The sequence below is a fragment of the Chiloscyllium punctatum genome, chromosome 10 (assembly GCF_047496795.1).
Source record: "Chiloscyllium punctatum isolate Juve2018m chromosome 10, sChiPun1.3, whole genome shotgun sequence".
In the NCBI taxonomy this organism is placed as follows: Eukaryota; Metazoa; Chordata; class Chondrichthyes; order Orectolobiformes; family Hemiscylliidae; genus Chiloscyllium; species Chiloscyllium punctatum.
Window position 1 is genome coordinate 94,561,553 of NC_092748.1, and position 16,716 is coordinate 94,578,268.

Sequence of the window (16,716 nt, forward strand, 5' to 3'; positions counted from 1 at the left end):
TGATGACTTACACTATTTACATTATTTACACTGAAACTAAATTATTTGCTTCTTCAGGATTGTACTTTGGTTCTGAAATGTTTGTACTTTGATTCCCTGAAAAACCAGGGTCAACTTTTACACCAGGTAAATGAAAGATTATGGCTTTGAGACCAAATAAAATCCGCTTTTACACTAGTGTATACAGCATATTCTGGAAATGTCAATTAATGGCTGCAGTTGTACCTGCTGTGCTTTGGAACGTGATGCATTTCAACCATAAGGATATTTTCTGGGATAGTTGCCAAGCGGTATGTTTGGCTCTCTCAGTAGGGATATCTGGAAGGAACTTAGAGCATTCAGGAACAGCATATCACAAGTAAGATATTGGAGAGCAACCACCAAAGGAGTTGAATTTTTACAATGATTCATGAATTCAGTTCTTTAACCCTATCTAAGTTGACTTTTAAACTTGTACCAGGTAAATGTCATTCTTTTAATAGTATTTTAAAAAATTTTTGAAACCAAGTTTTATAGTAAGGACTCCCGTATTTTATGCCTTGATCAAAGGATGGTATAAACTAAAGCTTAAAATCTTAGCCCCAAAAATTCAATTACAGAATATTTGTCTCTACATTTTGGTGACTACATATGTTAAAGTTATCAAGTCAGTCAATATACATGAATGTTATTTTTGTCATCCAAAAAATTGCCTTTAATACCACTGAACATTTTCGATAATTGGGACTTAATTGAAAATTTGATATGCCTGGATACAAATAAAGTTAATCTAAAATGTTTGCCTATTCCATCTGAAAGTGATGTTTACCTGTTTTGTGTTCCAAACATTTGACATGATGACTTAAGGTTATGGAATTATCCAGCATTTTATGTCTGTGTACCAACTCCCAAAGTACACCTGTTGTTTGCTACTGTTTGGACTTCATACGCAACAGAACAGTCAAGTAATTTTTTTTTGTCTAGCAAAATGATATATCTATATAAAATTGAGAAAATGGTTCATGACTTACAGCAAAGACATATTCCAGTGGTGATGAAGGATTTGAAGAAGGGTAATAAGCCAACAATTGTTAACCAGGAAAGTTAAGTATGCATATGAGATTAAAAGTGATATACAATGTGGTAACGATTATTGGTAACGCAGAGGATTGTGAAAGTTACCTAAAACAAAAGACGACCAAAAATATAATGCAGAGGGAGAAAATAAATTTTCAGAGCAAAAGCTTCTTTAAATATGTAAAAGGAAGCGAGAAATCAACTTGAATATAGGATTTTTACGGAGTGAGGCTGAGGGGCAATAATAATAATGGGGAATTATGAAATGCCAGTGGAGTTGAATATGTAGCTTCCCTCAGTCTTCACCACAGAAGACACTACAAACATCCCAAAATTACAAGGGTATTGAGAGGCCTTTTTGTTTATATGTAATCAGATGAGACTTCAGGCCAAATTTGTCATATTTTAGAAGTAACCTATATAATGAAAGGGAGTGGTCAGCTCTCTAGCTGAACAGTTTAGTTCAGTCCAGTACTGGGTGGGAGTTCAACAGTGAGCTGTGTGGAAACTCTCTCTCTTCAGCCCTTCTAACTTCAACCTTTTATCATCTGACCCCTTTTTGTACTGTGTTTTAAAGAGGGTATGTTTATTGGGACTGTTGTGTATATTCGTAACAGCATAATTAAGTCTAGTTTGGATAGATTGAGTTCTGTAGGTCTTCTTTATTCTGTTCTTTATGTTTCGTTGTTTAATTTTGTGAATTAATTGCTGTCTGTTTTAAAACCTAGTAGTCAAAAGGCAACTGATAAGTTGCCTAATATGTAGTTCCTTTTGAAGATAAGCAGCAATGGTTTTGGAGGTCGTATATTAGCATGAATTGAGCATTGATAAGGGAACATTTTCCAAATGGCAACCAGTAACGTGCTGGGAGCCACAACTATTTAAAATATGTATTAATGACTTGGATGAGGAGAATGAATATACAATAGCCTAGTTTGCAGGTGACACAAGAATTGGTTGGAAGGTAAGTGGTGAGGATAACACAAAAAAGGGGTATAGGTAAATTAACTGGGTGAAAACAGCAGATGGCAGTGTAATATGGGAGAATGTGAGGTTGTGAAGTTTCATTTGCAGAATTAGGGCATCATCGGCAAGGGGAGCACTTATTGCCCATTTAAAATTGTTAAGGCGACAGTTTAAGAAAATCACTGTCACTGCTCTGGGTCTGGAGTCACATGCAGACCAGACCAGACCAGATAAGGATGGCAGTTTCCTTCTCCAGACAATGTTATTGCAGCAGATAGGTTTTCCAACAATTGACAATGGTTTCATGGTCATCATTAGACCGCTAAGTGTGCTTTTTTTTTCTGTTAACCCTAGTTTTTTTTTAATTATAAACTTAGTGGTGAGTAGGATAGGATTTTTTGTTTATACGTTTTATTGAGATATGTCTCTTGATTAAACCTTTTTTGAGTAGTATAAAACATAGGTACCAAGTTTTGAGAGCAGTGATTTTAGATCACTAAGACTGTGCTATTTTCTGAGTCTGTTGAGGAGCAAAGATGGCCTTCAGTGGAGTGATGTGCTCTTCCTGTCAGATGTGGGAAATTAGGGAAAATTTCAGTGTTACTGATGATGTCCGCGGTGAGTTTGGTTGCGAATCCTATCTGATCACGTGTATAGGTTGGAATGGCAGAGGCATAAGGAATTCACAGGAACAGGGGATGGTAGTTTCATGAAGGTAACAGAAAGTCGGGTCGATACCTGTATAAAAGGTAGGAGAAGTAGGCACTACTGTAACTAAGAGTATGTCAGGTTCCAAACAATTGATTGTGATAGGGGACTCTCTAATCAGACAGGCATTTCTGCGACCAACAACGAGACATCAGAATGTGTGTTGCCTCCTTGGTGCCAGGGTCAATCAAGATTGTCTTGGAGAGAGTGCAGAATATTCTTAGGGGAGAGGAACCAGCAGGAGGTCATTGTACACATTGGAACCAACAACATAGGAACAGAAAAGAATGAGGCTTTGAGGAGAAAAGGTAGGAAATTAAGTAGGAGGTTAAAAAGTAGGTCCTTGGGGTAGTAATATCTGGATTATTCCCAGTGCCACATGCTCATGAGAGTAGAAATAGGAGGATAGAGAAAATGAATGCATGGCTAAGGAGTTGGTACATGGGAAAAGTATTCACATTCTTGGATCATTGGATTCTCTTTTGGGGTTGAAGTGACCTGTATAAAAAGGATGTGTTGTACCTGATTTGGAAGGGGTGAATATTCTGACTGGTGATTTGCCAGAGTGATTTGGGAGGATTTAAACTAGGAAGGAGTGTGGGTGGAGTCCAGAGAGATACTGAGAAAAGAGATTCATCTCCAGCTGGTGCAATTTGGAAAAGGATCAAGTTTCACAGGCAAGGCAACAGAGGCAAACCAGTGAACAAGGTAGGACTGATAAATTTAGGTGTGTTTATTTGCATTAAGAGGCCTGGTGAATAAGCAGATGAACTCAGAGCATACTATGAACATAGGACTGTAATATGATAACTATTACAGACATGTGGCTCAGGGATGGACAGGGCAAGCAGCTTAATATTCCAAAGTATAGATGCCAAAGGAGGGGATAGAAGGGAGGTGCTGATGAGCGAGGAAGCAGATATAGCATTTTTGATTAGGGATAACAATACAGCTGTACTTAGGATATTCTGGATATCATATCCCCCCCCCCCCCCCCCACTGTCGAAGCTAAATGCTCAGAGCATAGTTACAGCATAGTTTTACCCCTTTCATCTTATTTCCGGACCCTGGAGGGAGAGAGAACATTCGCCCATGTGCATAAAGACATGACTTCTTGGTCTTTTCTCTTGAACATTAGCTTCTTAATGAATTATGTAGTCCTTTTACTGAGAGGAGCATCCAGATACGGCAACGTACATGCTGATTGTAATGGTCACCCAATCAATGAGTGTCAATAGTAAAGATTAAGTCATTTGCTGTTACACAATGAATGTTCTTAACCTTAACTGGCTTGGCAAAATGAATGCTTTTCACCTTGTTAAACTGACCTTACATACTGAATGCTTCCAATATGGTTAAATATCTCTACATAATGAATGCTTTTTCACCGTTTTAACGTAATACCCTTGCCTCCAGCAGCCCATTATTAACTACAAGTTCTTATCTGATCTGAGCCATGCTCAGCTGATCCTCTTGTTTCACAAAACTCAGAACTTAACTCATTCCATACCTGTTTATAACCTATACACATTCTCACGGGGACTACATCCAGTGAAGTTGGGTGAAACTGCGAAATAAGAAAGGAATGATCACATTATTGGTATTGTCCTTTGGATCCCCCAGTAATCAGTGGAAAATTGATAAGTAAATTTATAAGGAGATCTCAGTTATTTGGAAGAATAATAGAGTGCTATAATTGGGGATTTAACTTTCTAGACATAGATTGGGACTGCCACAGAGTTAAGAGCTTGGATGGAGAGGAAATTGTTGTGAGTACAAAGTATTCTTATTCAGTATGTGGATGTACCTACTAATGAAAGAGCAAAGCCTTGACTACTTCTCTAGGGAAATAAGGTAGTGCAGGTGACTGAAGTGTCAGTGGGGGAGCACTTTGGGGCCAATGATCATAATTCTATTAGTTTTAAAATATTAATGGAAAAGAATAGACTGGATCCAAAAGTTAAAGTTCTAAATTGGAGGAAGGTCAGTTTTGCTGGTCATGGGATTCTGGATGATCCAAGATGGAGGACGGGAAAAATTTCTGGCTGTAGCAGATTGCTCCTTTTTTGAGGTGATTTCCTCGAATTCCAGGAGCAGCAACTACTGTTGCATTATTTTGGAACTTTAGGAGAAAAAAAAGTCAAAACAATTGCACTTTTAAAAGGGGGAGGAACAGACAAAGGCAGTACAAAGGTCTGAGCAGGAGAAATAGATGGTATTAGACAAGAACTTCCTAAAGTTGAGTAGAGGCAGGTATTCATAGGTAAAGGGACATTTGGAAAGTGGAAAGCCTTCAGAAATGAGATAACGAGAGTCCAGAGACAGTATGTTACTGTTAGGGTGAAGGGTAAGTCTGGTAGGAGTAAGGAATGCTGGATGACTAGAGAAATTGAGGTTCTCATCAAAAAAAAGAAGGAAGCATATATAAGGTTTGTATGGGAATCAAATTAATCCTTAAGAGTGTAAGGACAGTAGGAATATACTTGAGAATCAAGAGGGCAAAAAGAGAACCTCTGGGAATATGGTTTAGGAGAATCCAAACAGATTCTACAAATACATTGAGTGAAAGTAATTAGAGAGAGAATAGGGATCAGCAAGGCCACCTGTGTGTGGAATCAGAAAAGTTGTGTAAGATAGTGAGGGAGTACTTGGCTTCAGTATTTACTGTGGAGAAGAATATGGAAAGTAGAGAACTTGGGGAAATAAATAGTGACATCTTGGAAAATGTTCATTTTACAGAGGAGCAGGTTTTAGATCTCTTAAAATACATGAATATGAGATAAATCCCTGAGATCTGATCAGGTTGCTGGGCCTCTTGCTGAGATAGTGATATCATTAATCCCAAACGTGAGGTGCTGGAAGACTGAAATTGGCTAACGTGGTGACGTTACTTCAGAAAGGTGATAAGGGCAAGCAAGGGAACTGTAGACTGGTAAGCCTGATATCAGTGGTGGTAAGTTGTTGGAAGTGCTGAGGGACAGGATTTGCATGTATTTAGAAAGGCAAGAACTGTTTAGGCACAGTCCACCTGTCTTTGTGCATAGGAAATCATGGGTCTCCAAGTTTATTGAGATTTTTTTGAAGAGATGATGAAGAGGATTGGTGAGGGCACAGTGTTGGATGTGATCTATATGGACTTCAGTAAGGTGCTTGACAAGGTTAGCTCACATAAAATAGAGAGAACTAGCCATTTGGATACATAACTGGCTCGAAGGTAGAAGGCAGGATGGTGGTAGAGGGTTGCTTTTTGGACTGGAATCCCGTGACCACCAGTGTGTCATATGGATTGGTGCTGGGTCCGCTGTTTTGTTTTGTCCTTTATTTAAATGATTTGGATGTGAATACAGGAGGTATAGTTTGTAAGGTGCAGATGATACCAAAATTGATGGTGTTGACAGCTAGGGTTGAGGTTTTTTTCCCCCAGGTTAAGGGAATCCAAAATGAGGGGGGCACAGATTTAAGGGGAGAGGGGAAAGATACAAAAGGGACCTAAGGAGCATCTTTTCACACAGTAGATGGTGTGTGTATGGAATGAGCTACAGAGAAAGTGGTGCAGGCTGGTACAATTACATCAATTAAAAGGCATCTAGATGTGTATATGAATAGGAAGGTTTTAGAGGGATATGGGCCAAATGCTGGCAACTGGGCTTTAGAGCGATATGGGCCAAATGCTGGCTACTGGTCGGCATGGACAAGTTGGACCAAAGGGTCTGTCTCTATGACTCTTCAGGTTTTTAGGTGACTTGATAGGATAGATTTGGAAAGGTTGTTTTCCCTCCTGTGAGAATTGGGCCAGTGATTATAACCTTTGAATTAGAGGTTATTTATTTAAAACAGATTAGAAAGACTTGTTCTCTCAGGATAGTGAATCTGTTGAGACTGGTTTGTTATCTATGTTCAAGGATATGATAGACAGAGTTTTAATCGGCAAAATAATCAATAACTGTGGACTAAATGCAGAAAAGTGGAGTTGAGGGTTATCTGGTCAGCTATGATCTTATTGAATAGCAGGGCAGACCTTGATGGGCTGAATGACTCACTTCTGCTCTGACTTGTGGGCTATTGTTTGTGGTGAAGCTGTTGAGGACACTTTATGCTTAATATATGATTTGTATGTACAAGTTTTGTTGTCATGCCACACACTATATAGCACTCTATTAGCCAAAATGGTTATAGAAGTGTGCTGTAAAATATTTGAATGTACTGCACAGTGCACTGATACCTGGTCATGAATTCAACGGCACACTGCACTGTCTGAATGCATTACTTAAAATAGACACTTTAGCCATTTGAAAATCATTTGAGTTTTGATGAACAGGTTTGCTCATGTTTTAAATAAATATCAAAAGGAGAGAGATTTCTTCATTTAAGAAATATACAGATATAAGTAACTTGAATCAGTGTTTAAGCTTTAAATTCCATTTTCATGTTCTAAGCCCCATTACTCCATATGTAATAGCACCAGAAGCCAGTACAGATTTGGCATGACATTAAGTGTTCTGATGCTTTTCTTTTATTGAAAGAGTTTTATCAAGTCATTCATATCTCTGTTTGATGTTTAATCCTTTATAATATTTCAATAACACATTATGTCATCAGCTCATTTCACTGATCAAAACTGTCTCCTATCCATACCTCAGAATGTCTTAAAAATCTACAGTTTAGACATTGAGGTTTACAATTAGTTTCAGGCTGCTGTCATAAAAAAAGTACATTACATTTAATGGCTGTACTTGTAAAAAGAAGTACCAGAAATATTGAGAAACACAGGGTTTAGTGATAGGGAGGAACTGAAGAAAATCAGTATGGGGGGAAATGGTGTTAGGGACATTGTATTAAAGTCTCCGATAAATCCCCATCTACATGATCATCTACATGCTAAAGTACTCAAGGAAGTATGTTCATTTCTTTTTCTTGAGATTCTTACACACTTGATGCAACTGCAATATGCCAATTTCTATGAACAACCAAAATTTTATTAAGCAAGTGCAAGCTTTGGAGGATCTTTGCAATGCCTGCGAAGTATGTCAAGAGAAACTCTCTGAACAAAGGAACAGTCCTTCCTTTATACAAAATCTTTACATCACCATTAGTAACACCCACAAGACAACCCCCAGCTACTCCCTCACAGTCAGATGCCACTTAAGACACAATCATCTCCAGAAACAGTGTAATGTAAATCATCCCTTAATGGCCAGATCTGTTGTAAATCATTTTTTTAAACTACAGGGTGTGGTCAGAATTCTAACTGCAGTGTTCTTATTGATTCTGAATAGGGGACGATCATGTAAATTTGCTTCTAATAAGTAGGAAATGCCATGCAAATGACTCTGAATGGCAATGTAAATTCCTTACATTCTACCTGTAAGGCAGAAACCTTTTGCCCTAAGGTGGAGGCATACCACCCTACCTCAGGAAGATACAATTTCCTGCAGGTCAGCAGAACAAATTTACCCTTTAATATCTCAAGTGGCCCTAGAAACAATGGATGCACTTGTCGTCAGCTTCCAAGATTCTATGGATTCCACATTTCCTATTTTTCATGTTTCTATGTTACTTAACTATGTCAAGAAAATGTAGTACCATAGCATATTCCCTTTCAACTAGGCAGAAGTGGGTACTGAAGATGCTGGAGATTAGAATCAAGATTAGATTGGTGCTGGAAAAGCACAGGAGATCAGGCAGCATCTGAGGAGCAGGAAAATCGATGTTTCGCGCAATTCCTGATGAAGGGCTTTTGCCCAAAACATTGATGCTGCCTGATCTGCTGTGCTTTTCCAGCACCACTCTAATCTTGATATATTCTCTTTCAAGCCTAGTGGAAGGACTTGTTGCAGGAAGTTGTTGGTTCAAGCCTTAGTTCTGAATATGAGGTCATACACTGAACTGATATTTCAGTGTAGCACAAAGGTATATTGGGAAGATGTTTCCATTAGTAGGAGAGACGAGGACACAATCTGAGATTAAAGAGAAGATCCTTTAGAACAGAGATAAGGAGAAACTTCTTCAGCCAGAGAGTAGCAAATCTGTGGAACTCAGGTTCTTGAGTATATTTAAGATATAGATAGCTTCTTGATTGTTAAGGGAATCAAAGGTTATGGGGAGAATGGGGCTGAACAAACTTATCAGCCATGATCGAATGGTGGAGCAGACTTGATGGACCAAACAGCCTAATTTCTACTCCTATGTCTTATGGTCTATACAGCCTATGGAATAAAATTGCACATAATAATCTTTAGCCAGAACTCTTGAATGCTCCTTCAGTAACATTACCACTACAGCACCTTCCCCTTTAAATTGGACAGAGCAAAATCCTTAATGAGAAAGGAAGACTAGTACAGAAGATGAAGTTTTGAGCATAATTGCCCGAGGGACAGAGCTAAGAGAATGAGATAGAGTATATGCAAGAAGAAGAGTGAAATAAAGTATAGCAAAGGTAGATGTAGTAGTCACTGGCCTTGTAGTGGACATTAATGGACTGCAAGGGTGGAAATCGGGAACTAGGTTAATGAAAGAAAGTTTCCAGTTCTGGGTAACGGCAGACAAATGCACTGATGAGGTCATCAACATGAGGGAAGGGTTCTAACTTTGACTGCAACAAAGAGTATTTCATACCTTGTTGATTTTGCTTTCAGCAGAATATACCCATTTTCTCTTCTTCACAAATATCATTTATATCTCTGTCTTTCCTTTAACCACCATTAGCACTCCCTTTGTCATTTGCTGTGGGTAACCACCATATCTGTTCCATTCACTCCATTTTCTAGCTCCTTTTCAGTTCTGAAGAAGGATCATTATTGGGCTTTTTTTGTCTGTCCACAGAAGCTGACAGACCTATTTCTCCAATGTTTATTCTTTTATTTCAGAAACAAGACAGCTACATTCCTTAAAGGAACAGATAAAACTAATTTACTGCAAAGCAAAAATTCCAGAAAGCACTAGAGAAACCAGCAGGTCAAGCTGCATCTATGGAGAGAAAAACAGTTTCCATTTCAAGTTTTCTATAACTTTTCATGGCAAAAACTTGTGCTGAATTTCAAGATGATGAACAATGTGGGCAATGTAGAGTCAGTTTGGGAAATATGGCAGGATTGGAAAAAATAGATGACTTGATGTTGAGGAAAACATGTCTAATTTTTCCAATCAAGATTTGAACTGCAATATAATTCTTCAGTGAGCAGCAAGAGGCGCACGTGTGTGCATTAAGATCTCATTATTACTTCTTCTTACTTCGTTCACATGTAGTTTACTATTCTCCTATTCTGAGAAAACTAGATGGTGACAATTCCTGACATGAAAGTCAGAATGGATATCTGATGATTTCAGCTTTCTGCTTGTTCCTCCTGTTCTCCATCTTGGCTAGCAGTCTCCGACATCTCCATGCTTGAACCAAGCCTTTAATGAGGTCAGCAGCTTCATGCTCCTGAGAATCCAAACTGAGCATCAGTTTAGCAGGTCATTGCTAAACAAGTGCTGCTTGATAGCATTGTTAATGATACCTTCTATCACTTTACTAAAGAACTTGAGTAGACCTTTGGCCAGTAATTTACCAGGTTTGATTTTTTTTCTGTTTTCTGTGTTCAGGATAAACTTGAACATTTCTCTACATTGTTGGGTAGGTGCCCATCTTTTATCTATCTTGTGTTGATGTGTGAGGAGTGTGGAGGCAAGGTTTTCAGTATTGCCACATGCACAATCTCCTACTGTATGTGCACCAATAGACCAGAGTAGGTTAGATCTGAATCAGGGCAGTGATATGCAAGATGCATGTCATGGCATCTCTTTGACTTCCTTGTCCCAGTGTAACGAGGACACTGTTAATCTCTCACTTTTGTATGCTGCGACTCCTGATTTGATCACGTTATTGATGGGCTACTTCATTTCTGATGTATTGTCCTGTGGACAGTTGGATGAGAAACTTGAGTTTAGAAGGCGAGGAATGCAAACCAGCAGGCACTGAGAGTGCAGGACCTGGATCTCCTTCAAAGATACTGACTTGTACAGAGGGGCAGCTAGGTGCTCCCATACCAGAGCCATCATGGTACAGCTGGTGTTGGATGAATCATTCGAGTCAGATGCTTCCAAGGAAGGTGCCTGCTGCTGCAGTTGTCTGTGTATGTTTGTATTTGAATTAAGTTATTAATGACTGATACCGTGGGACCTTCTCCTACCTGGAACAGCACAGAGCCCGAAACGTTGATTCTCCTGTTCCTTGGATGCTGCCTGACCTGCTGCACTTTTCCAGCACACATTTTCAGCCTTTCCTGACCTTTGGCACTCCTCTGGGCCTTAGCAACCTGAGGCATTTCTTCATGGGCCAATTTCACTGATAGTGACATGCTGATGAGATCATTCTCCTGACTCTAGCTAAAATGACCACTGAGGTGTCAGTATCTGAGTTGATGGAGGGTTTAGGAGACAGTGACTACAAATATACAAAGATTGCTGTAAATAAGGTATTCAGTGGTTTTTACTCTGAGGGATCGGTGGCTTCTTCCTCAGAGGTGGAGGAGGAGAGGATGCCTCAGGCTGATCTCTTCATGACTTCATAACTTCAACTGTATGGATGCCACTAGTGCTTGCAGGAGGCAGTAGACAGTATAAGGTTTGAGCATGTCAAGAATGCATTTACAGTGGTGGTAAATGCAAAGCAGTGCATCACGACAAAGAATCTTATTTAGAGACATGGAGGTCTCAGTATCATCAGGTAAGCAGTCGCAGTCCTGTCCTGCGAGTGCAAGGATTCCGTGTAAGGACGAGGAGACAAATGTCAGGCACTCAGTGATCCGTCTTGGCGTTCCTATTCTGGAATGTTTTTTCTGGAAGGAAGCCACGGCTGGTATTGAGTGACTTGAAAGTGGTTGTTAGTGCTGGTGCTCTTGGGGGAAGGGTGCTAAGATATCCCGAATGAATGAGTTGGCAGCATAGAGGATTTAGGGCTTAGTCTGGAAAGGGTTAGTCTGGGGGAGAGGAGTGGTAGTTAATGTGGATGAGATCATTTGCGGGAGGTTGCTGAATGTGTTTGAGAGTGGTAGACCATGAGCCTTTGTGTGAGGTGTATGCATCTTTTAAAGTAAAGAGGCATTAATTTTTCCTTTCTACATTTTTCTCCTCTTTGACCCTTATTGTTTCCCTTCTACCAGAAGTGCACGCGCATACGCACGTACGCATACATGCACACATGAATAGACCCATCAACATACCTTCGGAAATAATCCCCTGTCGCTACTGCCCATCTGCTCCTGTTGCTTTCCTCCTGTTGAGCTGACCACCTGAGGTATTATGGTTTGACTTTTGTCACACTTTTTCACCTTTACCAATATGGGGACAGAGAACTGCAAAGTGAATCAGACCTCTAGGGGCCTCTGCACTGTCTGTCTGATTCTCTTGAGCTGGTTGGTTGTCATCAGTATCTGCCTGCTGCCCTAACTTATGATGTCAACCTCTCTAAATGTGCTATCCATGTAACCTCTGTCTCATGAGGCTGCACCGTAATGAATTTGAGCTCTGAACTCCAGAGGTTAAGCTTGTACAGGCAGTGTCACTTACTGGATGTGGGCTCATCTAGGTCACGAGACGTGCCCACAGCTCACTGCAAGCCAAAGGAATGGGCATTCTACTTGGCCAAGCTGCTCTACCTTATTTAATTTGTACTGTTAACAAAAACTGGAGTTCTGTAGAAAATAAAAGCCCTTTGCCCTTACGTACAAATCAGCTCCTTTTCCTGTGCTCTTAAGTTCTTATGTTCCCTGTACTAGTTTAGAAATTTTTTGCAAAAATTACTGTATTAAAATTGAGTCCTTAACAGCATTGGTTCAACAATCAATTATCTCACAGTTGACCTGTAATGTCACTCTTCGCCTTACTCTTCTCATGTTGTTTTATCTGGTGTCCTTGCTGTAGTTCGCAGATCTTTGGTGTTGGTGGCTATTTCTAGGTTATCATTCTTCTTATCTTTTTCAGTGTATTCTACCTACCAATTTTTCTACACAATTCTTTTGTCAAAATTGCAAATTAAAGATTAGATATTCCATTCGGGGTATTTATCATTGACTTCAGTGAAAGCCTCACTAAGAAATTAGAATTTTAACACTCTCAATCTGAAATTGATTGTAGAATTCTCAGTACTGAGTTGCATTGATTCTCATCAATCACAGTATAAAAGGATCACAACCAACCAAGAAATGGGAAATATATGGTTATAGAGAGCATAATCAAGATTTGGCATGTGGATTATATGAAGCTAGAAGCTGAAATCTCATGGAAAATCTTGTTAAAAATACAGTTTTATATTATTAGTTTAAAAGATGTAATTAATCATTATAAAGACATTTAACTACATTCAGAAAGGTAGGAAATTTGGAATGGAATTTTCTCTCCAACTGTGGCACTCTTTTGTGTTGCACTTAACTTGGTCCTCAAATATAGAAACTTTTTATGCAAGGCTGTCAAATTACATGGTCTCTTCTTTTATCTTTTATATGCATAATCTGGAGTTATTTTGTGTCTCATTATTTACTTTTGTAGTTTTAATCATCGTGATGATACATCAAATAAATCATTTCCTTATTTGTAGAGTTATAATTGTGACTTGCTGCCCAGTTCTAGTGGGGAATAACTCAATGTGCAGCCTTTTAAACTGGCCTAAACATTGCATTGTTTATGTGATGTGAAAATGGTTTTTAAAATATTATGTCCCTGTAGAATTAATTGTATCAAATCCAGCTTGTTTTTCATCTTGTAGGTGCAATCCTTGGTCGATCTGAGAAGCAAGTATGCATTTTCTATAATGCAGACTGGGAGAAAGACCGAACAAATCTCAGTGGGATTGAACACTGTGATGGAGAAAAAGATAAACGGCGACACTGTTTTGCTACGTGGAAGAACAATTCTGGCTCTATAGAAATTGTAAAACGAGGCTGTTGGCTCGATGATTGGAACTGCTACGACAAGTATGCAATAATAATTTGCTATCTTTACCTTTTTTGTACCTTTTTAAGAAAACTCTTATCTATACTTTTGAATCTTAGCAGTGCTAAATTTTAGCTCCTATACTTAAGCATTGTCCATCAAAAGTAAATTTTTTCAATATTCATTATGGTCACTTGGCAACAAACAAATATCAGATCAGTCTGTAATTTTGTTTTATAGGGGTGAATGTGTTGAAACAAAAGAGAGCCCTGAAGTATTCTTCTGCTGCTGTGAAGGCATCAAATGCAATGAGAAGTTTTTTTATGTCCCAATAATTCAGGAACTGCCGTGTAAGTTTTACCTTTGTAATCTTTATGGTTAAATGTTTAAATTATTATCCAGTGTGAATAGAAGGATGCAGGAACAATCTTGAAGTACAAATTTTAAAATTTTGTTTAAATGTCATTGTCCAGTTAGTTCTTCTGATGTGCATATTCATTAATAGATATTATAGAAACTGCATGCCTTGTTTTTGGAATTGTGGAGATTTATAATATTCTAAGCTTTATTATTCAGTAATTTGAAACTTAATGCATCTTACTCATACTGTGAATTGCAATGAAACTACTTTTGCCTTGTAGGAGTGATGCTGTCTGTGCCCAATATGCAGTGCTTTTTAATGACTTAATGTTTACTTGAATCTTATTTACATGATGTACAGCCAGTTTAAAAAAAAACTTACATTTATGTAGTGCATTTAACAACCTCCAGTCTTTGCTGAGGGTTAGAGGAAGGGAAATGTTAAGACTGGAATTAGCATCGGCAGGGCCTCCTTAGTAGAAAAAAGATAAAACTATATATCAGTAACCTCTAAACTGAAATACAGTACCGCCTGTACTTTAATCATTGCAGAAATTTAGCAATTTAATGAAATCACTGAATGTATTTAAAAATATGATGATCTGCAGTACTGTTAGATTGACTATGCTCCATCTAGTGGCAGAAGTTGATTAGTGCGGCTGGTTGCCCTTGACTACAGGCACTGATTCACATGTACCATTAGTTGGAGCCCAGGCTTTTCATACTAAGTCAAGAGGGAAATGAGTATCTAAGAGAGCAGTCTGCAGAAAAGGGAGGACCAAACATGGACTCTAAACGTAGGAATGAGGCCCAGGGGAGGTGGCCAGGAGTGGACCAGAGAAAGGGAGGAATTGAGGCCCGGAGTGGGAGAACAAAACTCATTGGTGGTGTTAAGTTTACAAGCAAGCTGTCACTGGGCAGAATAAACTGGGAGGTGAAACTGGGCAGATCACAGTAGGAAATAAAGCTGGGAAGGGAGGTCAAGAGGGAAAGCTGGTCTTGAGTATACAGACCAAATGGTACTGGACACTTTTGTAAATGTGAGGCATGCTGACAAAGTACTTAATGCTAAAACAAAAGTGTTGAACTGAAACAAAAAAGGCTTCAAAGAATAAAAATCAAAAAAATAACTGTGGATGCTGTAAATCATCTGCCAGACATGTTGAGCTTTTCCAGCAATTTCTGTTTTTGTTTTCCTTCAAAGAATAAATGATGTTAAAACAAAATAGCATTAAATTGGACAACTTTTAAATGAGGACCAACAATGCATACAAATGCGTGGCTATTTTTCACTTGTTTAAAAAAGTATACTCAGACATTTATGTGGGCAAGGCAGAAAAATTAGTTCAGTTGGAGTAGGGGTGCAGGGTATGCATAAAGATGTTTTAAAAGCCGTTCACTTCCTTATGGTTTCTTCCAGGTTCTAGGCTATAACTTTTGCAAACTGTTTGCAAATGTGATTCAACTTCAACGTATGAAAATTAATGTGACTCTAAGTGCCAACAAAAACAATAGAGTTATTCAATATATAGTGATTAAAGTTTGTATTACATAGACCAGTAATGTCAAGGATAAAAAGTGAGCTAATTCAGCTTGGTTGACAAAACGGTTATTAGATCATATTAATCGGCTGGTCAGGCTTGAGGGGCTGAATTGCCTATTTCAACTAGTTCCTACATAGATTAGATTAAAACCGACAATATGGGGTTCAGCTTTGACAAAGGGTCAGTTTGACTCGAAACGTCAGCTCTTTTCTCCCCTTACAGATGCTGCCAGACCTGCTGAGATTTTCCAGCATTTTCTCTTTTGGTTTCAGATTCCAGCATCCGCAGTAATTTGCTTTTATTTTTAATATGGGGTTCAAACCTCATTCTAGCTGAGGCAGACTTCGAGCCTTCTTTGATGGCTGAGCCAGAATTTATTGCTTGCCTCTAGTTGACGCCGAGAAAGTGGCAGTGAACAGTCGTCTTGAGTTGCTGTAGTCCACTTGATGCAGGTACGTCCACGATGATGTTAGGGAGAGAGTTCCAGGACTCTGACTTGACAAAACTAAACAATATGTTTAATGATGTGATTAGCATAACTTAGCTGTTAACATTCCCAAATCAAGATGGCATATGGCTTGGAACTTGCAATTGGTGGTGTTCCCATTATCTGCTGCTCTTGTCCTTTTAGATTGTCGTGGTTATAGGTTCAGAATATATTGTTTAAGGAGCCTTGGTGACTTTCTGCAGTACATTCATTGATGGTTCACAGTGCTGCTATCTTGTTTCAGTGGTGAAGGGAGTGAATGTGGGTGTGGCGCCATTCGAACAGATTGCTTTATCCTGGATAGTATTAAACTACTTGTGTTGTTGGGAGCTGCACTCATCCAGGCAAGTGGGGGGGTATTCCATCACACTATTGACTTGTACCTTGTCGATGGTCGCCAGGCTTTAAGGTGTTAGGAGATGAGTTACTTGCAGCAGTGTTTCTATCTTTGGACCTGCTCCTGTCGCAACAGTATTTAATGTAGCTCGTTCAGTCAAAATTCAATTCATTGACAATTCCCCAAAATGTTTATCTTTACCATACCTGTATTTTTCAAAAAAGGCACTTTGATCTGGTTCAGCAAATAATTATCACAGACCTGCCTTTCAGTTGAGGACTCGAGAAGAAGGTTAAACAGTCATTGGATTCTCAGTGCACCTGCCTCTTGCATAGCATTGAAATAGT

General features: G+C 38.9%; 1 protein-coding gene across 2 annotated transcripts in view; it reads left to right on the forward strand.

Annotated features, from left to right (window-relative positions):
- The window catches only part of acvr2aa (activin A receptor type 2Aa), a 179,927-nt gene that overhangs the window by 107,174 nt on the left and 56,037 nt on the right, over positions 1 to 16,716 (forward strand). For both annotated transcript variants that reach the window (XM_072579748.1, XM_072579749.1), the window contains exons 2-3: positions 13,475 to 13,682; positions 13,882 to 13,991. In XM_072579748.1, coding sequence (XP_072435849.1) covers positions 13,475 to 13,682; positions 13,882 to 13,991 — 318 coding nt within the window. The remainder of the gene's footprint in view (positions 1 to 13,474; positions 13,683 to 13,881; positions 13,992 to 16,716) is intronic.